Genomic DNA, 23,620 nt, shown 5'->3' with positions numbered 1-23,620 from the left:
ATCAATTTATGAACTTTTATTCTAGTAAACTCCAAGTTTACCATGACATGTACTTTTTCTTTAGTAAATTTCAGATTTACTATTACATAAATAAATTTCAGATTTACTACTTCAGAAGTAGATTTCAAAATTATTCAACCTCTTTCAGAGGTGAGTTGTGATCAAGTGCACGTTTGCATTAATAAGTTTCTCATTCCCCAGGAATGGAATATAATTGTGCCTTAAGTCTATCAAATTATGATAACTTATAACCTCTTTCAAGATTTTGCTACTTCAGAAACAAATCGAGGTATACATATAATGTAGACAATTTTTCTCTAGCATATCGTATAATCATATAAGTGTGTGAAAATATCATCACTTTTGATGATCATTATCATATTGTCCCTCCACGCGTATATTCGTGCATTCAATCACTTGTCTTCTTTCAGACATATTATGCACTGCTACCACAAACACCTCAAGAATAAAGTAAGTTGTCATATTTCAGACTTATCATATATTGCTACCACATTCACTTCATGGAATAGAGTATATTCAATGGGTCGAATTTCATGACTTTTCATCAAATACTTACTATTTTGACTTAACCATCATAATATATCAATATGGTGTATTGAGATTCAAACTCAACATCTTATCCATATAAATATGTCTCAGGCATAAATTGATGGGACTTGAACCCAACATATTATTTTTGATAATATTGTTCTTGAGAAATAAATTCAAAATATAAATGGTTCCAAACCAATTATTTTTCCTCAAATCCAACAATAATTATATTATTAGTAGCAAAAAACAGATAACATAAAGAATTACTAACCTTGAAATTACCTTTAGATTTATAATCTCACTTAGAAAATATATCAATCATAACATAAGATTGAATAAAAATTATACATGTCTTTCACTTTTCAAAAGTGTTCCATTGTATATAAACAAAGTGATTAATATTAAAGAAGTCATACATTCTAACATGTCTGTTTATGTAACTTTGTTATACCTTCACAGTAACAAACGGTTAGGACCTTATGTTGTTATAGTAATTTGAAGAAAAACGTATGTGGCACAGGCAAAAGGCAAAATTTATTGTTGTTGCATCTACACGTAATAAGTGATGATAAAATATTATACCAACAATATTCAAAAATTACTAATTACTTGCCCGATGACTACTTAAATCAATTTTCTCAATAAAATATTATTAAACTCACCAATCACAATACTTCTGTAATCATATTGCCTTGTAGTCTCGTTAGATTGACTATTAGAACTTGTTATAACTGATAGATTGATTGAACTCTTGAATACGTATAATAATATAAATCAAATATTTATAGATCAGTCAAATACAGAGAGATTATTACCATATATAAATGGGAATTAATGGATTTACCTCGTAAAAGGATATGAGATGGTCAAACCTTACCATCTAGCCACCGCCGATGTTACGCCAAAAAGAACATGAAAACAAGGCAACTTAATTCATTCTAATATTAGAGACTCGTGCTGATAACGTGTTATAAAACAAGAAATAATAAAGAAGAAGAGTAGAGAGAATAGAGAGAGTGATTCATACTTCTTCTCTTGCAGGATGAGAGATTATATGATTGTAAATACAATGAACAAAATCCCTCTATTTATAGAAAACATTTACTCCTAATTTGAGTAAAAGACGGATGCTTCAAATCCTAATAGATATCAAAGTAGATCTTGATAGGCATTCACTATAATGTAAATACATTTATAACACGTTTGATATTTTGTGATTATTTAATTTAAAAAATTTCAACAAAGGATATACATTTATTTACTAAATGATATCCTTAACAAGTCTTTTCACGTGAATTTTTTTTCATAATAAGTGACAGTGAGACTTAAGTTCAATACCTTTGTCTACTATGGCACCATGTGAAATAAATTAGCGTGATCATTCTTTGTCTAATTTCACTCAGCATCATCTTGTTGGGTCATGGGTCTTTGTCCCTTCGGATAAAATGAAGCTCAATTTGGATCAACCCACTTTTGCTCATAGGCTCATTACTATGGGGCATATATATTGATCTTTTTAGGTCTTATTCACCATCACAAAAAGAGAGTTTTCAGCAGTCAAAGAGAGAAAAACAAAGCTGATTTTCGCACATAAATTTCAGTCACAACTGTCAACTTCAAATTGCGATTCCCGCTTCGTTTCTTGTCCGATTGAGTTGATTTTTGGACTGCTTATTCCTCTCATCTCAATCTTTGATTAGGAACTGACAGAGTTTGATTTGGTAACCTGTAGCTCCTGTTCTTCATTCCTAAACAGTAGCTACATTTTTTGTTCTTTCACTCATTTATTTCTCTAGTGTTTGGTGCTGTGGATTATGTATTGTTTCTTTTTGTTTGGCACTTGTTTGGTGGCCATTTTGAAGGACAATATTTTAACTCTTTGGTGATTATAGTGAAGATTTTGGTCTCGTAATTTTTTTACTCTTCACACTGAAGGGTTTTCCACGTAAATCTTGTGTCTCGTGTGATTGCCTTTATTCTTGTCTTGTTTCATTTGATTGAGTTATCTGCTGTATATTACTTTATTTTTCTTGGTTTTCTTGTCTCTTCTTGGTTCAAGTTGAAAGAGAAAGTTTAGTCTTGGATATTTTTCGTTGCTACCCTGTCAGGCTCTTTGATTGTGTGTCTGTCTTTCCTAAAAGTGGTATTAGAGAGTTGGTTGTTGTTGATTGTAGATTTGAATGATGGAGGCAAATATGAGCAAGTTGGTGTGTTTGAATGGTAGTAACTGTCATACTTGGAAAGGCAAGATGAAAGATCTTCTATTTGTTAAGAAAATGCCTCTGCCTGTGTTTACATCTACTAAACCTGAATCCATGACAGATGAGGATTGGGAATTTGAGCACTTACAGGTTTGTGGCTAAATCATACAATGGGTTGAAGATAATGTTAGAAATCATATTGTGCATGAGACACTTGCTAGAAGTTTGTGGGACAAGCTTGAGACACTTTATGCTTCGAAGACTGGCAATAACAAGTTGTTCCTGCTTAAGCAATTGATGAATATCAGGTATAAAGAGGGTAGTCCTATTTATGATCATATAAATGATTTTCAGGGTGTCCTTGACCAGCTGTTCTGAATGGGTGTAAAGTTCGATGAAGAAATACAGGGACTTTGACTTCTTAATACTCTGCCTGACTCTTGGAAAACTCTTTGAGTTTCTTTGACTTATTCTACTCCCGGTGGTATTGTAACTATGAAATATGTTAAGAGTGGTGTCTTGAATGAAGAAATGAGAAGAAGATCTCAGGCCTCATCTTCTTCATCTTCACACTCTGATGTTTTGGTTACTGAAGAAAGGGGAGAAACAAGTCCAGAGATTCAAATGATAGATATAAAAGTAGAAGAAAGTCAAGGTCCAAATTCAAGAATGTTACATGTGACTATTGCAACAAAAAGGGGCCTACCATGAAATATTGTTATAAGCATAAGAGAGATATAAGAAGACAAAAAAAAAGGCGATAATAAAAATTATGTTGCTGTTGTTGCTAATGATGATCTTCTTGTTGCTTGTGGTGAGAATACCATTAATCTTGTTCGCGATGAGTCTAGCTGGTTTGTGGATTCTGGTGCTACTTCTCATGTTACGCCAAAGAAGGAATTATTTTCTTCTTATACTCCAGGTAATTTTGGGATATTGAAAATGGGCAATAATGATGAAGTTAAATTACTTGGCATTGGCACGATTTATTTGGAAAGTAACAGTGATTCCAAACTAGTTCTCAATAATGTCAAGCATGCTTTAGATGTTCGCCTGAATTTGATTTTTGTAGGAAGTCTTGATGATGAGGGTTATGTTAATACCCTTGGTGCTGGCCAGTGAAAGCTTACTAGAGGTTCGATGATTATGGCTCGAGGTGACAAGTTGTCTAACTTGTACGTATTTCAGGGCTCTACTTCTAGAGGCTTGATAAACTTGGTGGAGAATGATACTTCATCAGAGTTGTGGCATAGAAGGTTGAGTCATATGAGTGAGAAAAGTATTGATAGTTTAGCTAAAAAAATTTGCTTTCTGGAGTAAAACAAGCAAAGTTGAAGAAGTGTGTTCATTGCTTAGCCGGTAAACAGAAAAGAGTTTCTTTTTAGAGTCATCCGCCTTTAAGAAAGCTTGATTTGCTGGAGTTGATGTATTCTGATTTGTGTGGTCCTTTTAAAGAAAGGTCGCATGGTGGTGCACTTTACTTTGTGACTTTTATTGATGATTATTCTCGCAAACTCTGTGTATTTCCTTTAAAGTCCAAGGATTATGTACTTGATGTGTTCAAGAATTTTCAGACCTTGGTTGAAAGACAGATAGGGAAGAAATTGAAATGCATCCGTTCAGATAATGTTGGTGAATATATTGGTCCTTTTGATAGATATTGCAGAGAGCAAGGTATTAGGCATTAGAAAACTCCTCTAAAGACTCCTCAGTCGAATGGCTTAGCAGAGATAATGAACAAAACACTAGTTGAGATGGTTAGATGTATGCTTTCAGATGCTAAGCTGTCAGATTCCTTTTGGGCAGAAGCACTATGTTATCAATTTATCTCCTACTGTTGATTTGAATGGTGATATCCTTGACAGAGTTTGGTCTGGTAAGAATGTTTCTTATGATCATCTTAGAGTCTTTGGGTGTAAATCTTCTGTTCACGTTCCTAAGGATGAAAGGTCAAAGTTGGATGTTAAAACTAGAACAGTGTATCTTCATTGGTTATGGTCAAGATGAATTTAGCTATTGTTTCTATGATCCAGTTGAGAAGAAATTTGTTAGAAGTCGCGATGTTGTATTCTTTGAAGACCAAACAATTGAAGATTTTAATAAAACTGAGAAGGTTGATTCTCAGAGTAGTGAGAGCCTAGTTGATGTTGATCCAGTTCCTTTGACTACTGCTCCTGAAGAAAATCTTCATGATGATGAAAATCAAGTTGAAAATGAAGATAATGATCATGTTCAGAATGACCAGCAAGAAGTTGTTGATGCTCCAGTGCAAGTTGATATGGTTGATCAGTAACCAGTTGTTGATGCTCCAGAGAGTTCTCTCAGACGATCTACAAGAAAGAGAATACCTTCATTTCGTTATTCTCCCAGTGAGTATGTACTCTTGACTGACGGGGGAGAACCTGAGAGTCTTGATGAGGCCATAAAAAGTGAAGAAAAAGAAATGTGGTTTAATGCTATGGAAGATGAAATTAAATCTTTGCAAGATAATCATACCTTGGATTTGGTTAAGCTTCCTAAAAACAGAAAAGCTTTGAAAAATAGGTGGATTTTTCGGGTGAAGCATGAAGATGGTAATCCAATTCCATGGTACAAAGCTAGATTGGTTGTGAAGGGATTTAACCAGAAAAAGGGAGTTGATTTTGATGAGATATTTTCTCCTATTATAAAGATGTCATCCATTTGTGTGGTTCTAGGCTTAGCTGCAAGTCTAGATTTAGAGGTTGAGTAAATGGATGTTAAACTGCTTTTCTCCATGGTGACTTAGATGAAGAAATTTATAAGGAGCAACCCGAAGGTTTTGAAGTCAAGAAAAAAGAGAATCATATTTGCAAATTGAAGAAAAGCTTGTATGGTTTGAAACAAGCTCCTAGGCAGTGGTACATGATGTTTGGTTCCTTTATGAGTCAACAGGGTTTCAAGAAGACTACTTCAGACCATTATGTTTTTGTGCGAAAATTCTCTGATGGTGACTTTATTATTGTGTTGCTTTATGTTGATGACATGCTTGTTGTTGGTCGTAATGCTTGCAGGATTCAAAAGTTGAAGCAAGAGTTGAGTAAGTCTTTTTCTATGAAAGACTTAGGACCAGCAAAGCAGATTCTTGACATGCAGATTGTCCGTGACAGAAAGGCCAAGAAGTTGTGGTTATCACAAGAGAAGTACATTCAAAAAGTACTTCGAAGGCTTAACATGGACAAGGCTAAGGTTGTCAGTACACCTTTAGCTATGCACTTCAAGTTGAGCACGAAACAGTGTCCTTTCAGTGATGATGAGAAGAAAGATATGAAGAAAGTTCCTTATGCTTCAGCTGTTGGTAGTTTGATGTATGCAATGGTTTATACAAGGCTGGATATTGCTCATGCTATTGGTGTTGTTAGTCATTTTCTTTCTAATTCGGGAAAAGAACATTGGAATGCTGTGAAGTGAATTATGAGGTATCTTTGTGGCACTTCTAGTCTGAGTTTGTGTTTTGGTACAGGGAAGTCTATTCTTTGTGGTTATACTGATTCAGATATGGTTGGTGATGTTGATACTCGCAAGTCTACTTCAGGGTATTTGGTTACTTTTGCAGGGGGAGTTGTGTCTTGGCAATCTAGGTTGCAAAAATGTGTTGCTCTATCTACTACAGAAGCTGAGCTTATTGCTGTCGTTAAAGCTTGTAAAGAATTGCTTTGAATTAAGAGATTCTTGGGGGAACTTGGTTGTGCTCAAGAGAAGTATGTGCTTCATTGCGACAATTAAAGTGCCATACATCTTGGCAAGAATTCTACATTTCATGGTCGGTCTAAACACATTGATGTGAGATACCATTGGATTCGGGATGTGTTGGATTCTAAGTTGCTTGAACTTGAGAAGATTCATACGGATGATAATGGTCTTGACATGATGACTAAAGCTTTGCCAAGAGGGAAGTTTGAAGATTGTTGCATGATCGCCGGGATGGCGGTCTCCTCCACATAGTCGCTGTTGACACCTAATTTTTTCCCTCTACGACTAAATTTAATCCTGAGTTTCTTCAGTTTTTAATAAACCAAAATAATTATTTCATTCAAATAAAAAAAACTTAAAATATTTTTCGTACGTGATTTTGTCATTTTAAGTAGCGATTATATACTATCGTGTTCAGTTATACGAGATTATATAATTTGTTACTTAAATATTTATTTTACAAAATATCGAATTTAATTAAGGCCTATCTTGAAAATAAATTCAAACGATTAAAATCTTAATTTAAATATAATTTATTCTCAAAAATAATTTATTTGGATAAATATGCATTCATTTTATTAAATCAAGAAGCTCGGGATAAAAAAAAGGTATTAATTCGTATCAAATTTTAATTTAATTTAGCCAATCTATTAGATTTGACCATAATTGAAAATTGGTCATAATTGCAATGCAATTCATCAATTAATTTTTAATTTGGTCAAAATAAATAAATTTGGCTAAATTTTAAATTTCAATTGGGGTTATATTTTAAATAACCCCAAAATTCTCAAGAACTCTCATAACTTTTACCCAGTTCCCACCAAAAAATAAATTCAAATTGTACTATTCTCCCTAACTTTGTTCATTTCCAATTTTGAAATTCAAAGATTGTATTACGTTGTACTATTTCCCCCCACATTATCTTCCACCTCGCCTTATCTTTAATTTTTACATTCCAAAAATCCCCCTAAATGCTTTTTCTCCCATATTAGTGGATGACAAGAAATAAATCTCTATCCTTTCCTATAAATACTTTTCTCCCACATTGGTGGAAAAGGAAAAAAAAATACCCTATTCTCTTCTATAAATACTACCACTACTTTGCTGAGAGAGGAAAAAAAGGGAGAAGGAAGAAAAAAAAGGTTAGAAAGGTGAAAAAAATCTTTTTGAGCAAAAATAATTATTTTTATTTAGTAAAAATTTTTGTTTCATAAAGTTGATCGGCTAATCAAAATTTTTGAGTTGCTGGCGACGTTTTTCGGTGGTGGTTGATTCCAACTAAGCTCGTAGTCTCGTTTTGTCTCCCCCCAAAGGTAAACACACCTTCTTTTTTCTTTTTTATTATTTTAGATTTTATTATCGTTTTTCTCTTCATCTTTTTTCTTCTTCGAAGTTCGTAAATATAATTTTATTTATTGGGATTGTATGTTGTAGATAGCCTTGAAGGCCTTAGGATGTTATGGTATCGATATTCTAATTATTTTCATATTCATGATATAAAAATGAGCTAGCAATAGTTGTATGTGCCTTTTTTGACTTTATTCTTTGATTATTTTGGATAAAGTTTCAATCTTTGCTTAAAAGATGTATTTATGCTTTTTTAAAACTCATTGTTGTTGGATACATTTATTTTTAGTATGTAAAGTTATTTTCTTTATGTTTAGAAGAATAGTGAATGTTGAATGTTTTGCCTTTTCACCTTATTCCTTGATTATTTGAATAAAATTTAGATCTTTACTTGAAAAACGATATCCATGTCTTATTTAAACTTATTGTTGGTAGATATATTTGTTTTTAGCATGTAAAGTTATTTCCTTTATGTTGAAAAGAATAGATAATATTGATTGTTTCTCTTTTTTTACTTTATTCTTTGATTATTTTGGATAAAGTTTAGATCTTTACTTGAAAAACAATACCCATGTCTTGTTTAAACTTATTGTTGGTAGATATGTTTTTTTTAGCATGTAAAGTTGTTTATTTTATGTTGGAAGAATAATTATTATTATTTGTTGCGCCTTAATAAAAATAGTAATTAGTTAAGTCAAGAATTTGTCATTTGCTTACTAATTATTTTAATGGATTTCAAAACCCTCATATAGGATATGAACTGCTAGCTTTATTTTTCATCCAAGATGTTTATTCTTCTTTGCTCGCATGTTGTCTTTTCAAAATGATAAGAAAGTTCGAACTTTTGCGGCTAAATAAAATTATTTGAATATTTTTGACTCATGCATAGTATGATTGTGAAACTTTTGTTTTGCATTTTTTATTTGTTGACTCTCATTCTTGTGAAAGTGTGCTTATTCTTGTCATTCAAAAATTGGTTACTGATAGTTTCTTTTACTTTGAAATATGTCACTTTTATACCTTGAACATATATTAATTTCTTTATCTTTTCTTTGCATGCAAAAAATATCTCTAGTCCAAATGGACTCCTCTCCTCCTGCATTTTGTAATGGGTATATGAGGCTTACCCCTTTGAGTCAAGTTCGAAGTTTAAACCTGAGGTCCATTGCATGGCGCACAAGTGCTAGAAGATAGACGAAGAAGGGAAATGGGTCAAAACCCATTAATGAGGTCACTAAGAGATTTGAAAAGTCTCGATTTTTATTATTGTTTTCTTTTTATTTATTCATTTAGTCATTTATTTATTCATTCATTTGGACCTCGAAGCCAAAGTTGTATTTAATACAGGTGGAGCAAGACTCGAGCCAAAGGCTTGAAAACTAGATTAGGACAAATGAAATAGGTCGAAAGCCCAATTAGACTAGGACAGGTCTGTTGATTTGAGCCCAATGACTTAAATTCTTTACTTTCTCCTCCCTTTCCCTTTTTATGTGTTTATTTGTTTATTAGTTTTGTTTAGACTTAGTTAAAATCCCTACTAAGTCGCCTAAATCTATCTTACACAAATCTTTTTCAAAAAAGTCAATCACTTCTCAATAAATTAATCTTTTTTAGAAGTTAATCAAAAGATGTTTTCAAACAGTCCGGATAACCGTAAGTTAACGGATGTTTTAGGTGCCTAACACCTTCCTAAAACGTTAACAGGAACCGCTTACTCAGAATCTTCAAATTTAAATGATTTGTCTGTTTTGAATCGTTTAAAGTATTTTATAAAGGTTTCTTAATTCCTTTTCAAAATTAAGTGGGGACTCTCTTTCAAAAGTCAAAATTTCCGCAAAACAGTCGGAAGGGGGAGAATTGTAGGGTCATGGGCCTTTATCCCTTCCTATGTGGATAAAATGAAGTCCAATTTGGACCAACCCACTTTTGCCCATAGGCCCATTACAATGGGGCATATATATTGATCTTTTTAGGTCTTATTCACCATCACAAAAAGAGAGTTTTCAGCAGCCAAAGAGAGAAAAACAAAGTTGATTTTCGCACATAAATTTCAGCCACAACTGTCAACTTCAAATTGCGATTCCCGCTTCGTTTGTTGTCCGATTGAGCTGATTTTTGGACTTCTTATTTCTCTCATCTCAATATTTGATTAGGAACTGACGGAGCTTGATTTGGTGGCCTGTAGCTCCTGTTCTTCATTCCCGAACATTAGCTGCGTTTTTAGTGCTTTCACTCCTTTATTTCTCTAGTGTTTGGTGCTGTGGATTATGTATTGTTTCTTATTGTTTGGCACTTGTTTGGTGGCCATTTTGGAGGATAATATTGTAACTCTTTGGTGATTATAGTGGAGGTTTTGGTCCCGTAGTTTTTTTTACTCTTCAAACTGAAGGGTTTTTCACGTAAATCTTGTGTCTCGTGTGATTGCCTTTATTCTTGTCTTGTTTCATTTGGTTCAGTTGTCTGTTGTATATTACTCTATTTTGCTTGGTTTGCTTGTCTCCTCTTGGTTCAAGTTGAAAGGGAAAGTTTAGTCTTAGGTATTTTCCGCTGCTACCTTGTTGGGCTCTTTGATTGTGTGCCCGTCTTTCATAACACATCTAGCAAGGTGTAGGGAGCTACTACTTCTTTTGTTGCACAATATGGTTGAACTTGAAGCTCGGCATATTGCTTCTATAACCTGCTTTGATATCAAATGCAACATCTAGTTGTTTGAGTACTGTTAATAGCTACCTTGTGTTTCTGCAGGGATTTCGATATGTGTTTCTGCAGCCATCAACTCGTAGTTCACTTTAGCAACTAACAAAATAAACTCATAACGTACTTGACCATTAAGTTCAGACACCCAATTGCTTAAAATAAGTAGAAAATCAAGTTGTAAAATCGAGAAATTCAACAAAAAAACAATATGTAACTAAGCAATAGGAGTTTAAACACAATATGTAATTAAACACAATCTGCTAAGTATCTCCAAAGAACTTAAGCACCTTCATTAACAAAGAAAAATATATACTAGCAAAATCAAGCACAATATCCTATACAAACTTGAGCATCTCCGTTAACAGAGCACATAATACAAGCACTAACACGTTTTATTTTTTTACACCACTGCTAGTATATGGAATGAAAGGGGAATTTCAATTAAAAATTCTTTCTAATTACGAATGATAAAGAAATGGACCTTGGGCCTAACTCAATCTCAAAAGCTAGCTCATGAGGGAGGATTGCCCAAGACCATATAAGGAAATCAAGAACCCTTTAACCCACCGATATGGGACTCCAACACCCCCCGCACACCCAGGGCTGGACTTCTGGAGCGTGGATAATATAAGACGGGGGGCCTAACATCGGAAACAATGAGTTGGGTGGGCCAAGACCATATAAGGAGACCAAGAACCCTTTAACCCACCGATATGGGACTCCAACACCCCCCACACGCCCAGGGCTGGACTTTTGGAGCATGGATAATATAAGACGGGGGGCCCAACACCGGAAATAATGAGTTGGGTGGGCCTAGCTCTGATACCATGATAAAAAAATGGACCTTGGGCCTAACTCAACCTCAAAAGCTAGCTCATGAGGGAGGATTGCCCAAGACCATATAAGGAGAACAAGAACCCTTTAACCCATTGATGTGGGACTTCAACAACAAAAGGTCATATATTTTTTTTAGATGAACTAAAAAAATGTGTTGCATAAATTGGGACATGATAAGTTATATTTTAAGCCCAATATATTGAAGTGTACAAAATCCTGACAATAAGAGAATTTTTGTATAAGGTTTCACTGTTGTGGAAATCTATGAAAACTATCAATGGCCCTCAAATATGTTTTTGTTTTTTTGGTTTCCCACCTGATATCCGGTACTCACATTGGAGTCCCAACTAACCCATTAAGGGGTAGCGCTCCCAACAAAATTTTCTCCATACCTAAGACTCAAATCTGAGATCTCCGACCAGTCCACCACAACCCATGTTGGTTGCCCTCAAATATGTTACTCCTGCTATACTAATCAACTTTTTAAGAAGTTTTCCTAGCCAAAGTCAAGTAAAGGACTAAACTTATGCATTACATCCAAAATTAAGGATCAAATATACACAAAAATGTACAATTCAACGACCAAAATCAGAATTTATCTATACCTCAAGGACTAAAACTGCAATTAACCCTAAAACCCTCAAGTCCCTTCAAAATATCACCTTAACACCTCGCCCGGTTTCTGTTCAGCTCCAAAATGGCCGACGGCGAAGCACTCTGTGAAGCAGCTCGGAACGGCGAAGTCAACACTATCAAATCTCTCATCGATTCCGGCGTTGACGTCACCTATTTCGACAATGACGGACTTACTCCGCTGATGCACGCCGCCAAGCACGGCCATGCTGAGGTGGTAAAAGCTCTTATTGATGCAGGTGCCCCGTGGAATGCAGTGTCTCCTTCTAATGTATCTGCTGGTGACTTCGCTATGGACGCTGGTCATCAAGACGCCTTTGATGTTCTTCTCAATTCAGGTGCTTACTATATGAGTTAATTTGAATGATCTTCGAAGCGAAATTTTAAATTAGACTAATGCAATATTTTAAATTTAGATGATCGAAAACTATAGAAAAATAGATGTCCGACAATACGAGTCCAGTTTGAAAAATCAATGGATAATTTACTCTTTTCTACTCATATGACCTTAAATACTACTCCCTCCGTTTCAGAATAAGTGAATTGTTGAGGTATTTATTGGTGTTTCAAAATAAGTGATCATTGAAATTTTTTTCAAATTTACCCTTATGAGTAAAAATGTAAAGTTAGTGTTAAATTTATGTCTTTAATGTTTTTTCCTTATTCTGTGTGCCAAAATTCAACAATTCATTTATTATGAAACGGAGTGAGTATTATCACTCAATGCATTACATTTATTATATTTAAAGCATGATATAGTAAAATTATGTGTATTGTTTATTGCTTCTTAACCTGTTTGCCAAGTCAATAGTGATAAGTATTGTCGGACGGAGGGAGTACAATATCGGTCAAAGTCCATATAGTTTGACTCTGAAAAGTGAACGTGAGAAATAGAAATGGATGAAGTGACTATTCTCTTGAATACATTATATGCATCATTTTTGTTTTTTGCTATAATTTTATTCAAATTGTTGGTGTGGGACTTTATGTAAAACAAAAAAAATACAATCTATCCAAATGTTATATTTATCATGTCAATACATTAGGATATAATACAATGTAATACGATACATTATGAAATAATACTCAACAACCATCCAAGCAGAGTGTAATTCTCTAAGATTTGTGTATGGTTTGAGGTATAAGGAAATACATTCCCAGCGTAAATGCTGTTTACTAATACAAAGTTTGTTTTTTTAATGCCATAATACATAAACTGACACTTATACTTGGCCTCAGTTGGCAAGTAAGCACTTTAACTTTGAGTATGCACAACTAGATACCTTAACTCATCACAATTGGTTTAGTTGAACGCCTCAACATACAAAATGATCATCTAGTCAGCTCTAAAAAATTTGTGTGCCACGTCAAAGTTGGGTGTCCACGTGATATAGTGTGGACGAGTTGGAGTATTTAGTTGTCACTTGAGACCAAGTTGAGGTGTCTAGTTGTGCACTTTCAAAGTTGGAGTGCTCACTTGCTAGTTGAGACCAAGTTTGAGTGTCTGCCTATGTATTATGCCTTCTCTAACATACAGCTGGTTGTTAATAATGTAATCTGATTGCTAATACAATGTCTGACTTCCCATATGAAACTCGCATAGGTAATAACAAGATAAATTTTGAGAAAAATTACGTATTAGTCTAGATAGGATGTGGCTTGATAATAGGTGCATCAGAAGTACCTGGATAAGGTGACTAACATTGCAAATACACTCTTAATGTAAGAGGATTTTGTTTTGGAATCACATTTCCTGCACAACAATCCTTGTTTTGTCATCCAATGCATGATAATCATGCATTAATTCGGAAAGAAACAACCTGTTAGTCTATCTTAATTAGCTGCGTAATTCCTCTCGTTTTAAGCATAGGGAAAATATGCACTCTCTTCATTTTATATGATGAAGTTTGACTCATCACATAGTTTAAGATATTAGTTGACGTCTATATTTTATTAGTGCTAGCTGAAGAATATAGTTAAGTAATCGTTGCAAAATTAGATTGATGAAGAATGCTATAAGTGGGATGGTGTCAAACATATTTTGACATCACAAATGGAAAAGTGTCATATAACTGGGGACAAAAGGACTGATTCATATATCATGCGGAAAATAACATTTAAAAGTAAATAATTTATCATTAATTTCTTAATTATGTTGTTGTGATTATTGTTTGTCTTGTCCCCCAATACGTTTGGGAGTCAATGTTATTTTAAATTTGAGATTTTTGCAGAGTAAAAGACTAGTATCAGAAAGGGCGACTGGATCCATTAGTCATTTTTATACAGTGTGAAGTTCAACTAAAATGCTGAGGTTGTTTACTTAATATTTCTGATCAAACATGTTTATTATTCAATGTATAGCAATCCAGGCAGAATTAATCCTTGGAACAATTGCAAGGAAGAAGAATGCTACGGGGAACTCAGATGGGGACTATTTAGATGATAGAGTTACTTTTAGTGAAGATAAGATTATGGACTCTGATAGTAAGGCTATTATGATGGCCTGGGAGAAGCCATTGATGGAAGCTCACGCAAAAGCTGTCTGCTCAAACGGTGGCCACATACTGAACATTGGATTTGGAATGGGCCTTGTAGATACCGCCATACAGCAGTATGCACCTTTATCACACACTATTGTTGAAGCTCATCCAGAGGTCTATGATCGTATGATACGTGCAGGTTGGGGTGAGAAGGACAATGTCAAAATCATATTTGGTCGGTGGCAAGATGTCATTTCTGACCTTGAATCCTATGATGGTAAAATTTCGCTTCTTCCCTTCCTATTTCCAAAAGAAGAAAGAACCCGTTATGCATTTTTGGTGTCTTGTTAGTGCATTACTTGTTTTAATCATGAGTTTCTTCCCTATATATTTTCACTTGTGGAGTTTTGGTAAGTTTAGAAACCACTCTCTTTCAAGCACCCAAGGGTATATCCCGTGGAATTAGTCGAGGTGCGTGAAAGCTGGCCTGGGCACTATGGTTATCAAAAAAAAAAAACCCGTAGAAACCACCCTCTTTCTTCATTCCTATGAACTATGAAGGAGAAGATGAGGATATAATACTTCATGGTTTTGCTGCGCTTAGTTAAGCGATGAAAACTTGAAAACCTTTCTGGAAAACATATTAACATACCATTTTTAACTATGAAGTTGCTCTTTTCTCCCTTTATTTTACTAAGTATCCTGAATCGATAGTTGGTGCATGATTCTTGTTGTCATCAATATTATAATTTTACACTATTCTGAAGTTTGTACTGGTGGCTGTTAATACATTTTCTTCAGGAGATGTATGCACTATGCACAATCTTTAATCTTTGATGTGTCCATTGAATGGCACTGCTGTACATAAAATTCATTTCCTCTATAAAAAACTGTGCCGGTATTTTTTTATCTTCACGAAGGAGCAATTTTCTTTCAAGCTACTAGTTATTAGTTTCATATGCTGATTCTTGCTGTTCCAATGACATTAATGCCTCACAAAAAACAACATACACTGCATTTTGTAATTTCGCTTGCTAGAGCAATACCCAAATAATAAGAGGCATGAGTGTCAAGTTGGCCCACTTCTATAACTTGATGAAGCAAAAACTTATATATTTCCAATGTTGTAGTAATTGTACATTTCAGTTAATTATTTAAGCTCAGGTCTCTTTGCTAGATTAAAGCTTGGATTCTATCTGTTGCCTTCTTTTTTCGTCTTTGTGATTTCTCTTAATGTGTATCTACTCTGTTTTGCAGGCATATTTTTTGATACTTATGGGGAATATTACGAAGATATGCGGGAATTTCATCAACATCTTCCTAGATTATTGAAGCCTGGTGGGATATATTCATTTTTTAATGGTCTATGTGGAGGTAACCCTTTCTTTCATATCGTTTACTGTCAGTTAGTCTCTCTAGAACTTGAGAGCTTAGGATATTCTACACAGCTGATACCATTACCAGTGAGGGATTGTTTAAGTGAATCAGTGTGGGAGGGTGTTAAACAGAAGTACTGGCAGTTAGATACGTATTACCTTCCTGTTTGTCAGTCTATGAGCGAATCAGAATGATATTATGGAACGCCGATAATATGGCATCAGATGAAAGCAGCCTAGGATCCTCTTCTTTTCTTGTTGTGTACTCATTTTGTAACAAATTTGATAGTATTTTTACGATCTTCGATTTTAAGATATTGTTATGCTGCTTATATTTCTAAGCAATTGGGATTGTTTCTGTGGATCAATGCATAAATGCTGTTGCCAAGGCAAAAAACCAAAGAAATGAGAGGGAGTGTTTGACATTTGATGCTTGATTTACTAGTATTTCCGAAGCTAACTACTCTCTACAACTATTGAGTACATGAAACAATTTAACCAAAATTGCTTCCCTCCTCCCCCCATCCACCACAAAAAAAGAGGGTGGGAGAAGTGGGACACTTTTGAAAAGGATTGAAATTTTATGCTGCTTGATTTACTGTTTCAAAAGCCACTATGTTCTACAATTATTACGTACGAATCCATTAAAAATCTCTTCTCCCTTCCTAGGATCCAAGTTACCGCCCCCCCAAAACCAAAACACGCACACACACACAAGAAAAAGGGGGAGGGAGAGAAGGGAGAGCTTGTTTGTTGTTGATGTATCAGTGAACTCTGAGTTATTTCAAAGATAAATTTTGGAATTATTAAGTACCTTTGAGACGAGAAGAGGTTATATCATGCTCTGTTCTATTGCTGATTGAACTAATTTGAGCTCTGTTACAACTATCTTACGAACCCCAACAAAATGAGTGAATGTTTGAACCCTCTTAGTATTCTTATGGCAACATTTGTTCACTAAGTTATAGAAAGGCTAAGTACATCGACAGTCCTTAAACTTACTAGTAAATTTTATTAGACACTCGAACTACAGTTTGTTTCGATTGAGTGCCTGTACGCATGATAAAATGTTCCTACTAGACACTAAGCTTGAATCTTGTGAAAATTCAATATCTGGAAACCTGGAGTAACTGCATCGAGGTTTATGTCCACTCTCAAAGGCCATGCTGAATTATTCTTCATTGTTACACCATGCGTAAACCTCTTTACATCTTAGCTATAAACTAGAATATATTACCTCTCATTTGCTGTTAATTATGGAATGATGTTATCCTTGTCTCGATTTAGCTTCACACAAGAGAATTTATTTGCCTTTGATAGTCATTGGAAGATAAAACCTATTTTACCCTCTTACTGATTAAAATAACTTTTTTAATCTCCTTGATTATGTTTGTCGCACAACAACAACGTGCCCAATGTAATCCCACGAACGTGTCATCACTTCGAGGGATATTTAATTGCAAGTTGAGATGTAATGCAAGCTGACCCAGAGACCACCATAAAAAAAAAATAGTCAATGACTGAGATAAGCCAAATTATATCCACCCTTATTATGTGGTTCAGTACTTAATTATATCTGGCAAATACAGTACCAGCTTTCTTCTGGAGAAATCAACCAACATTTTCCTTGTCTAGAATTGCCTAGGACTCTTCATTATAGGTCAGGAATACTTGTTCAGTTGGTGGAATATTAGAGGAATAATTGCTTAGCACTAGTACTTATTTTAAAGGAATATTAGCACTTCTTGTACATTTGCGGCGAATAACTTAGTAGAAGCAGAATTATGTCCAGCTGAAAGCAATTGGGCTAGCAACAACGTGCTGTCCATCTGACCACTCCAGCCGAGCGAAGCTAGTTGTGCCTGATGGCTTGGAACTAGCAGTGAATGTCACAGTGTAGGTTTTCTTTTCATTCTTTCGACTGAAAGTAAGTGTTTGTGGCTCAACCAGAATCTTCATTTCCTGTTCCTGTGTTTCAAAAGAGACTGAGGCCTTGTATGTAGCTGGGTTTCCGACATTTGTTAGAGTCCTTGTGTAACTGGTCACTGTGGGTGCGCTACTATCTTCATGTTCACCCCAGGCCGTTTCCAAAGGAATGGCGAAAGATGGATAATTTAGATCAGCAACTCTATACTCCTTATCATTTTCACAGGAGATGTCTCTCTTCGTAATGACCTTGATATTACTCGGGCTGTAGTCCAAGGCACAGAGGAAATTTATATAGTCATCGACTGTGAGATCATACACTAAACCAGGATTGAGAGCTGCTGTTGGATTCACATGTCCAGCACCATAATCAAATGGTGTAGATGACATTCCTGATGCAACATCCTCAATTGTTTTTCCATCTTTGTATGTGCTATAACTTGTAGTCATCAGTGCGGACCTTATAGCTGCTGGACTCCATTCTGGATGGGCAGCTTTGAGTAGTGCTGCTAGCCCACTTACATGGGGGCATGACATGGAAGTTCCAGAGATGATATTGAAACCTACATTCCTGGTGTCTTCTTGCAAACCAGTTGGTCCAACTTTCCCTGTCCAACCAGCAAGAATATTGACACCTGGTGCTATCAGATCAGGTTTAAGTATATCTGGTGTGATTGGGTTTGGCCCTCTGGAACTAAAAGCTGCAACAACTGGCGATGGTTGAACACCCAACTTGGTACCTCCAAATGCAATAATGGCAGTTGGATTGCTGTTAGAAGCTATGTACTGTTTGATCAAGTCGCCAGCAGTTTGACCAACTGCAGCTGTAGGTATGAGATGTGCATCAGCAACCAATTCATCTCCATAACTGTCGGTGTTTGCCAGAATCATTCCTATTCCACCAGCATCCTTCACAACCAAACCCTTTTGTGCCCTTGCATTCGTCCCACGGTCACATACGACAATTTTCCCAGCAACTTTTTCTGGAATTAGACTACCACGCGTGCATAAATTTCCATTTGATGCTTGGCTAGCATTTCCAGCATACACCAGTTGCATTACAGAGCTAGGCAATGCCTTTCCACTGTAAAGTGATACTCCATTGAGTTTTTTTCCATTTCCAGTGGTAATATATGCTGGAAATTCACGGTCCATGGTTCCTGCACCTACAGTAGTTATCCATGGTGCAACGTTGGATAGGGTCCCAGAGCTTGGACCGCTATTTCCCGCTGAGCATGAGACAAAGATTCCTCGAGAAGCTGCAGAAAATGCTCCAATTGCAACTATATCCCTGTAATAATCGGAAATTGTGCCACCAAGGGACAATGAAAGCACATTTACACCATCTATGACAGCCTGGTCCATTCCTGCTAGTATGTCACTGCTAAAACATCCTTCGGCCCAACATACCTTGTATGCAGCCACTCTTGCATGTGAAGCCATCCCACGTGCTGTACCAGCAGCATAACCAAAGAGGCTAGCTCCGGTTACAACCGAGCCAGCTGCTGTAGTTGCAGTGTGTGTACCATGGCCATCATCATCCCTTGGTGACTTAGATTCTGTGGTCTCATCAATTGCCCCAAAAGATGCTTCATAACCTTGTGAAAAAAACCTCGCACCAATGAGTTTGCGGTTGCAGCTTGATGCGTCGAAGTTTTTGCCAATTTGACACTTGCCCTTCCAGCTCGTAGGGACTGGACCTAGGCCAGTGTCATCAAAACTTTTTGATTCAGGCCAAACACCTGTGTCCAGCACACCAATGATGACATCACTCCTTGCCTCAGTCTGAAGAAAGAATGATCTACTTTCACGTCCTTCAAGTCCCAGAAATGTAGGGGATCGAGTGGTGTGAAGCTCGTATCTCACTTCCTCATGAACAGAGAGAATTCCCGGTTGCTGTGCAAGTGATTTGGCTTCATCAGCAGTTAGCTGTGTTGAGTAGCCATGGATGACACTGTTGTAGGTGTAAAGCATGTTGGCACTCTTGGATACTGACTTCAAAGATGAGTCATACCACTGCGTATGATCATCAAAATCAGCAGGCATGTTGAACTTGTCCATGTGAATTATGTAAGTCTTCTTCTGGTTCTGGCTTGCATCAACAGACACATGAAACCACACTAGGACTAGTGTTGAAAGAAACATGAGTCTGAGTCTTTCCATCTTTTCGAGGTTCTTATGTGTCTGGGAACCAGAAGGTGAAAGTTTTCTAGTGAAACGACAGATTTTTTTAGGAGAGCTGAAAGCTGATGGTTGATTGAGGAACAGATATGAGGGCTTATTTATAGAGTAGCCAAAGGAGTGTTTGTATATACTAAAGTAATTCCTTGGGTTCAAAATGTCTATGTTTATCTAGGACCCACTTAGTTGACATAATTGAATCTTGTGAAAAAGATTCAACTATTTAATTTCCCAATCAAATGTTGCAGCTTTTAGGAGAATCTTTTTGTACGATATGCATGTCTGATGCATAGTCATCAAGTGGAAGGTGTGTTTTGTACGCGCTGTCTATCCACTCGTGTGCGTAGCTTTTTACCTTTGTACTAGTCTAGAACAGAGTATATTGGCCTTTAGCCCTTTACTCTCTTGCATATTAAATTATTATTGAGAGGTTATCTAGAGCAGAGGAACACTCGGGTTGTTTGGTACACTGTATAAGAATAGTGTTGAATAGGGGTATTAATAATGTGGAGATCAGTAGGTTGGGATTACAGCAACACTAGGATTAGTTATGCTCGGACTATTTCCTATCTTTCACTGTTTGGTTTGGTGTATTAAGAGTAGTTTTGTCTTTATCCACGCTTATCGATGTATTTAATAGCCCCATGCATTGCACCCTATAATACCAAATAGAGCGTATAGACTATAGAGCGATTTCATCCCATCCGTCTTGGTGGATAGAATTACTTGGCTTGCGGGAGGTGGTAGATATCTTGTGGAATTGATCGAGGTGCAAACAAGCTTGTCCGAACACCACACGTCTCAAAAAAAATAAAGCAGTACTTGTTCTAAGGTATTGCCATCTATGTTCAATAGGAATGCAGTACAAGGAAGACCAACTGTTCCTTCTATGGTGTTTAGTGATGTGCACTTGGGATAATTAGGATAAGAATCCTGTGTACTACATTTTTTGAAGCTGGGTATGTTTTTTGGCAATTCAGAAATTTAGGGCCTCCTTTTCTATTTTAACAGTTTATTTGGAATATTTATGAAATTTTAATTTCTCCATTCATGAAGTGTGAACTATTATTAAACATTTCCCCAATATTTACTAGAAGAATTGCGCTTTCCGGAACACCCAATGAAAATATAACGATTTAGAGAAGATTAGCATGACTTTTGTGCACAAGAAAAGATTATGCATGCATAACGTTGAGCTTTAATGGTCCAATGTGAGACAACCAATTATTACTTTTGCTACGCGTTTAATGTTTAATATCCATAGTTGAGTCTCGATTAATATTTATTTGCTCTTCTTACTGTCTATTGAAGGGAATAGTGCTTCCTACAAGATTCACACACACAATTATTAGGGTTCAAATCCTAAATATTTGATGTTTGGTATTCATATTGGTTCTCGAAATATAATTATTTGCGAGTGGGGAATTTCCTCAACAAAGGAGTAGATGAAGATGGTCCAAAAAAAAATCGAGAAATACGCCGCATAACTAATGATCTTTACACATCACTTTCCATATGAAGTATATTTTTTAAATTTATTTTCTCTTTTGGGGGAAACATAGTAGCGGAAAGTATGACATTCTTACTATAGTTTAATTTAATGGGTGCCTTTCATTATTTGAATCTCTGATTGGATGAAACAAAATCTTTTATTACCCACTCAAAAACTAGCAAAAAAGTATTTTCCACAAGTGTGGTTCGAGGAGGATGTGGTGTACGCAAATCTTATCTCTATCTTTGTGGAATGGAGAGGTTATTTTTGATAGATTTTTTGCTCAAGAAAGCCATTTTTAGAATAATTTAAGAGAAATGCAAGAATAAAACATTACGATGAAAAGTATTGAAGAAAGAAAAGTACTGACAATAAAAATAGTGAAGATAACCTATGTAGAAGAAACAAAAGTAGTAATATAATGAAGAGTAAGATAATGCTGGCACAATAATAACTAGTCGTAAAGGAATAGATAGGTGCTCCAGATTAAGATCCTGCTCTACCACTGAAAAGAGAGAACTCTCGACTATCTACTAATCATCTACTTTAATTTTCTACCAAACAATTGTCTTTCTCCTCCTAAAAATGCCTTTCCCATTCTCATTATTTCAATTGTGATTTTTAAAAGAAATATTGGTATTGGCGCCCACAAATTAGAAGATCATATATCACTTCAAAAGAGATGGATAAGATATGTGATAATGCTTATTAACAAATTCCATATTAATTAAAGGAAAAAGACTTATACATTGGCCTTTTTTATTTGTGTTGTTCACACTAAAATATCAGATTGGATGGTCCAAGTTGAGATTTTTGTCTAGTGGCTATCTATATAGACAACGTACTATAAGACCATGACCAATTGCCTTTTCGGCTTCTAATGCTGAACAACATAATTAGTAATTACCCACAAATCCACTAATGAATATTACTTACTATCATCATTCTTATTATTATCAGTATCCAGCAGCATTTATTTCCAAAGATATTATTTTCTTTTCTCCCCCTCAAATCAATATCATTCCATATATCTTATTTAAAGTTTATTTAGTTTTGATAAACTTTAAACGGAGCGTGTTGTATGTGCTTCTTTTTCCTTCTTACGTTCGATTTTACTTGTCATCGTTTCGCTTCTCAAGGTCAACTTGCTTGAACTTTGACCAAATTTTTAAGCTATATAATTTAATATTTTATATTTAAAATTTAGATGGTCGAAAACTATATAAAAAAATATTATAAGTTGCAATCCTTCACATATTAACATGTATGGTTAAAGTTTATGCAGGTTGACCTCGAGAAGTGAAACAATGATAAACAAAAGCGAACGGAGGGAGTATTTGAAAGGCGAACGCTTGAAAAGACAGAGTCCAAACCAAGACCTACAAATGTGAACTTAGGCTCTGGCAAAATCTAACTTCAATCTTCAACACCTCTTTCAAGCAGTTTATGTATCCGGAGACGATTTGAACGACTCTGCTCCTGCTACGACATTTGCACTAAATTCTTACTTTATTTATTAGTTACGTAAGGTGACAGAGCCCCAATATTAGCTCCGTACGGCTAAATCTATGCGACTTTAATTTCAGACATGTATGTCTAAAATAAATTCAAAGCAACTAAACTTATAAAACTTTATAAATTTTGGCTATTCCTCATGTAAGGGTCCTAAAAGCAGCTATTTGGGACTCAAATGCCTATTATACTTTAGGGCATCCCTACGATCCAAGCTACAAACAATGACATACATTGTATTTTACACAAGCAACATTTCTTAATATCACGATTCGACTAGTATATGACTTGACTTGAAACTATGGGGGAGTTTTCAAGACATCATTTTCTATATTTGTATTCTTTACACATATATTTACTAGCTACCTGCACTGGTAGAGTCAAAATTTTCACTAAGGGAGTTCAAAATCGAAAGAAGTAGGCACATAACTAGCTAAAGGGATTTCAACATCAATTATATATACATAAAAAAATAATTTAACCATATATAAATAATATAATTTTCTAGCGAAGCCAACCCCCTCACCAAAAGGTTGTTCCGCCCCTGGCTACCTACACAGAGACGGATTCAAAATTTTAAATTTGTGAGTTCCCAAAGGCTCCTTTCCTGCCACTAAGCTATCCCTTGATTTAGTTATGGGTTCCCACCTATTAATATTTATAATTTTTAGCGAT

At 35.4% G+C, this 23,620-nt stretch overlaps 2 protein-coding genes across 4 annotated transcripts; one reads left to right on the top strand and one right to left on the bottom strand.

The window, feature by feature from the left end:
- The first annotated feature begins 11,992 nt into the window (after window positions 1-11,992).
- On the top strand, window positions 11,993-23,190 carry LOC107867217 (protein arginine N-methyltransferase 2). Of its 3 annotated transcripts, none has more exons than XM_047411138.1 (4): window positions 12,012-12,316; window positions 14,340-14,735; window positions 15,716-15,832; window positions 22,719-23,190. In XM_047411138.1, the coding sequence occupies exons 1-4, from the start codon at window positions 12,043-12,045 to the stop codon at window positions 22,721-22,723; spliced, it is 792 nt and encodes a 263-aa protein (XP_047267094.1). In that variant the 5' UTR covers window positions 12,012-12,042; the 3' UTR covers window positions 22,724-23,190. The 3 variants fall into 3 exon arrangements, with proteins under 3 accessions (XP_016568849.1, XP_047267094.1, XP_047267093.1); XM_047411137.1 differs by having other exon boundaries at window positions 22,710-23,190; XM_016713363.2 differs by lacking the exon at window positions 22,719-23,190 and having other exon boundaries at window positions 11,993-12,316; window positions 15,716-16,179.
- On the bottom strand, window positions 17,356-20,417 carry LOC107867218 (subtilisin-like protease SBT1.7). Its single transcript, XM_016713364.2, has one exon. The coding sequence runs from the start codon at window positions 19,921-19,923 to the stop codon at window positions 17,617-17,619; it is 2,307 nt and encodes a 768-aa protein (XP_016568850.2). The 5' UTR covers window positions 19,924-20,417; the 3' UTR covers window positions 17,356-17,616.
- Window positions 23,191-23,620: the final 430 nt, after the last annotated feature.

Source organism: Capsicum annuum, chromosome 4 (genome assembly GCF_002878395.1).
Source record: "Capsicum annuum cultivar UCD-10X-F1 chromosome 4, UCD10Xv1.1, whole genome shotgun sequence".
In the NCBI taxonomy this organism is placed as follows: domain Eukaryota; kingdom Viridiplantae; phylum Streptophyta; class Magnoliopsida; order Solanales; family Solanaceae; genus Capsicum; species Capsicum annuum.
This window is presented reverse-complemented; position numbering and strand designations above follow the sequence as displayed.

Coding starts and splice junctions, on each gene's coding strand:
- LOC107867217 (XM_016713363.2), top strand. CDS start 12,043: ATGGCCGACGGCGAAGCACTCTGTGAAGCAGCTCGGAACGGCGAAGTC. Junction 12,317..14,339: donor TGATGTTCTTCTCAATTCAG/GTGCTTACTATA, acceptor TTCAATGTATAG/CAATCCAGGCAGAATTAATC. Junction 14,736..15,715: donor TGACCTTGAATCCTATGATG/GTAAAATTTCGC, acceptor TCTGTTTTGCAG/GCATATTTTTTGATACTTAT.
- LOC107867218 (XM_016713364.2), bottom strand. CDS start 19,923: ATGGAAAGACTCAGACTCATGTTTCTTTCAACACTAGTCCTAGTGTGG.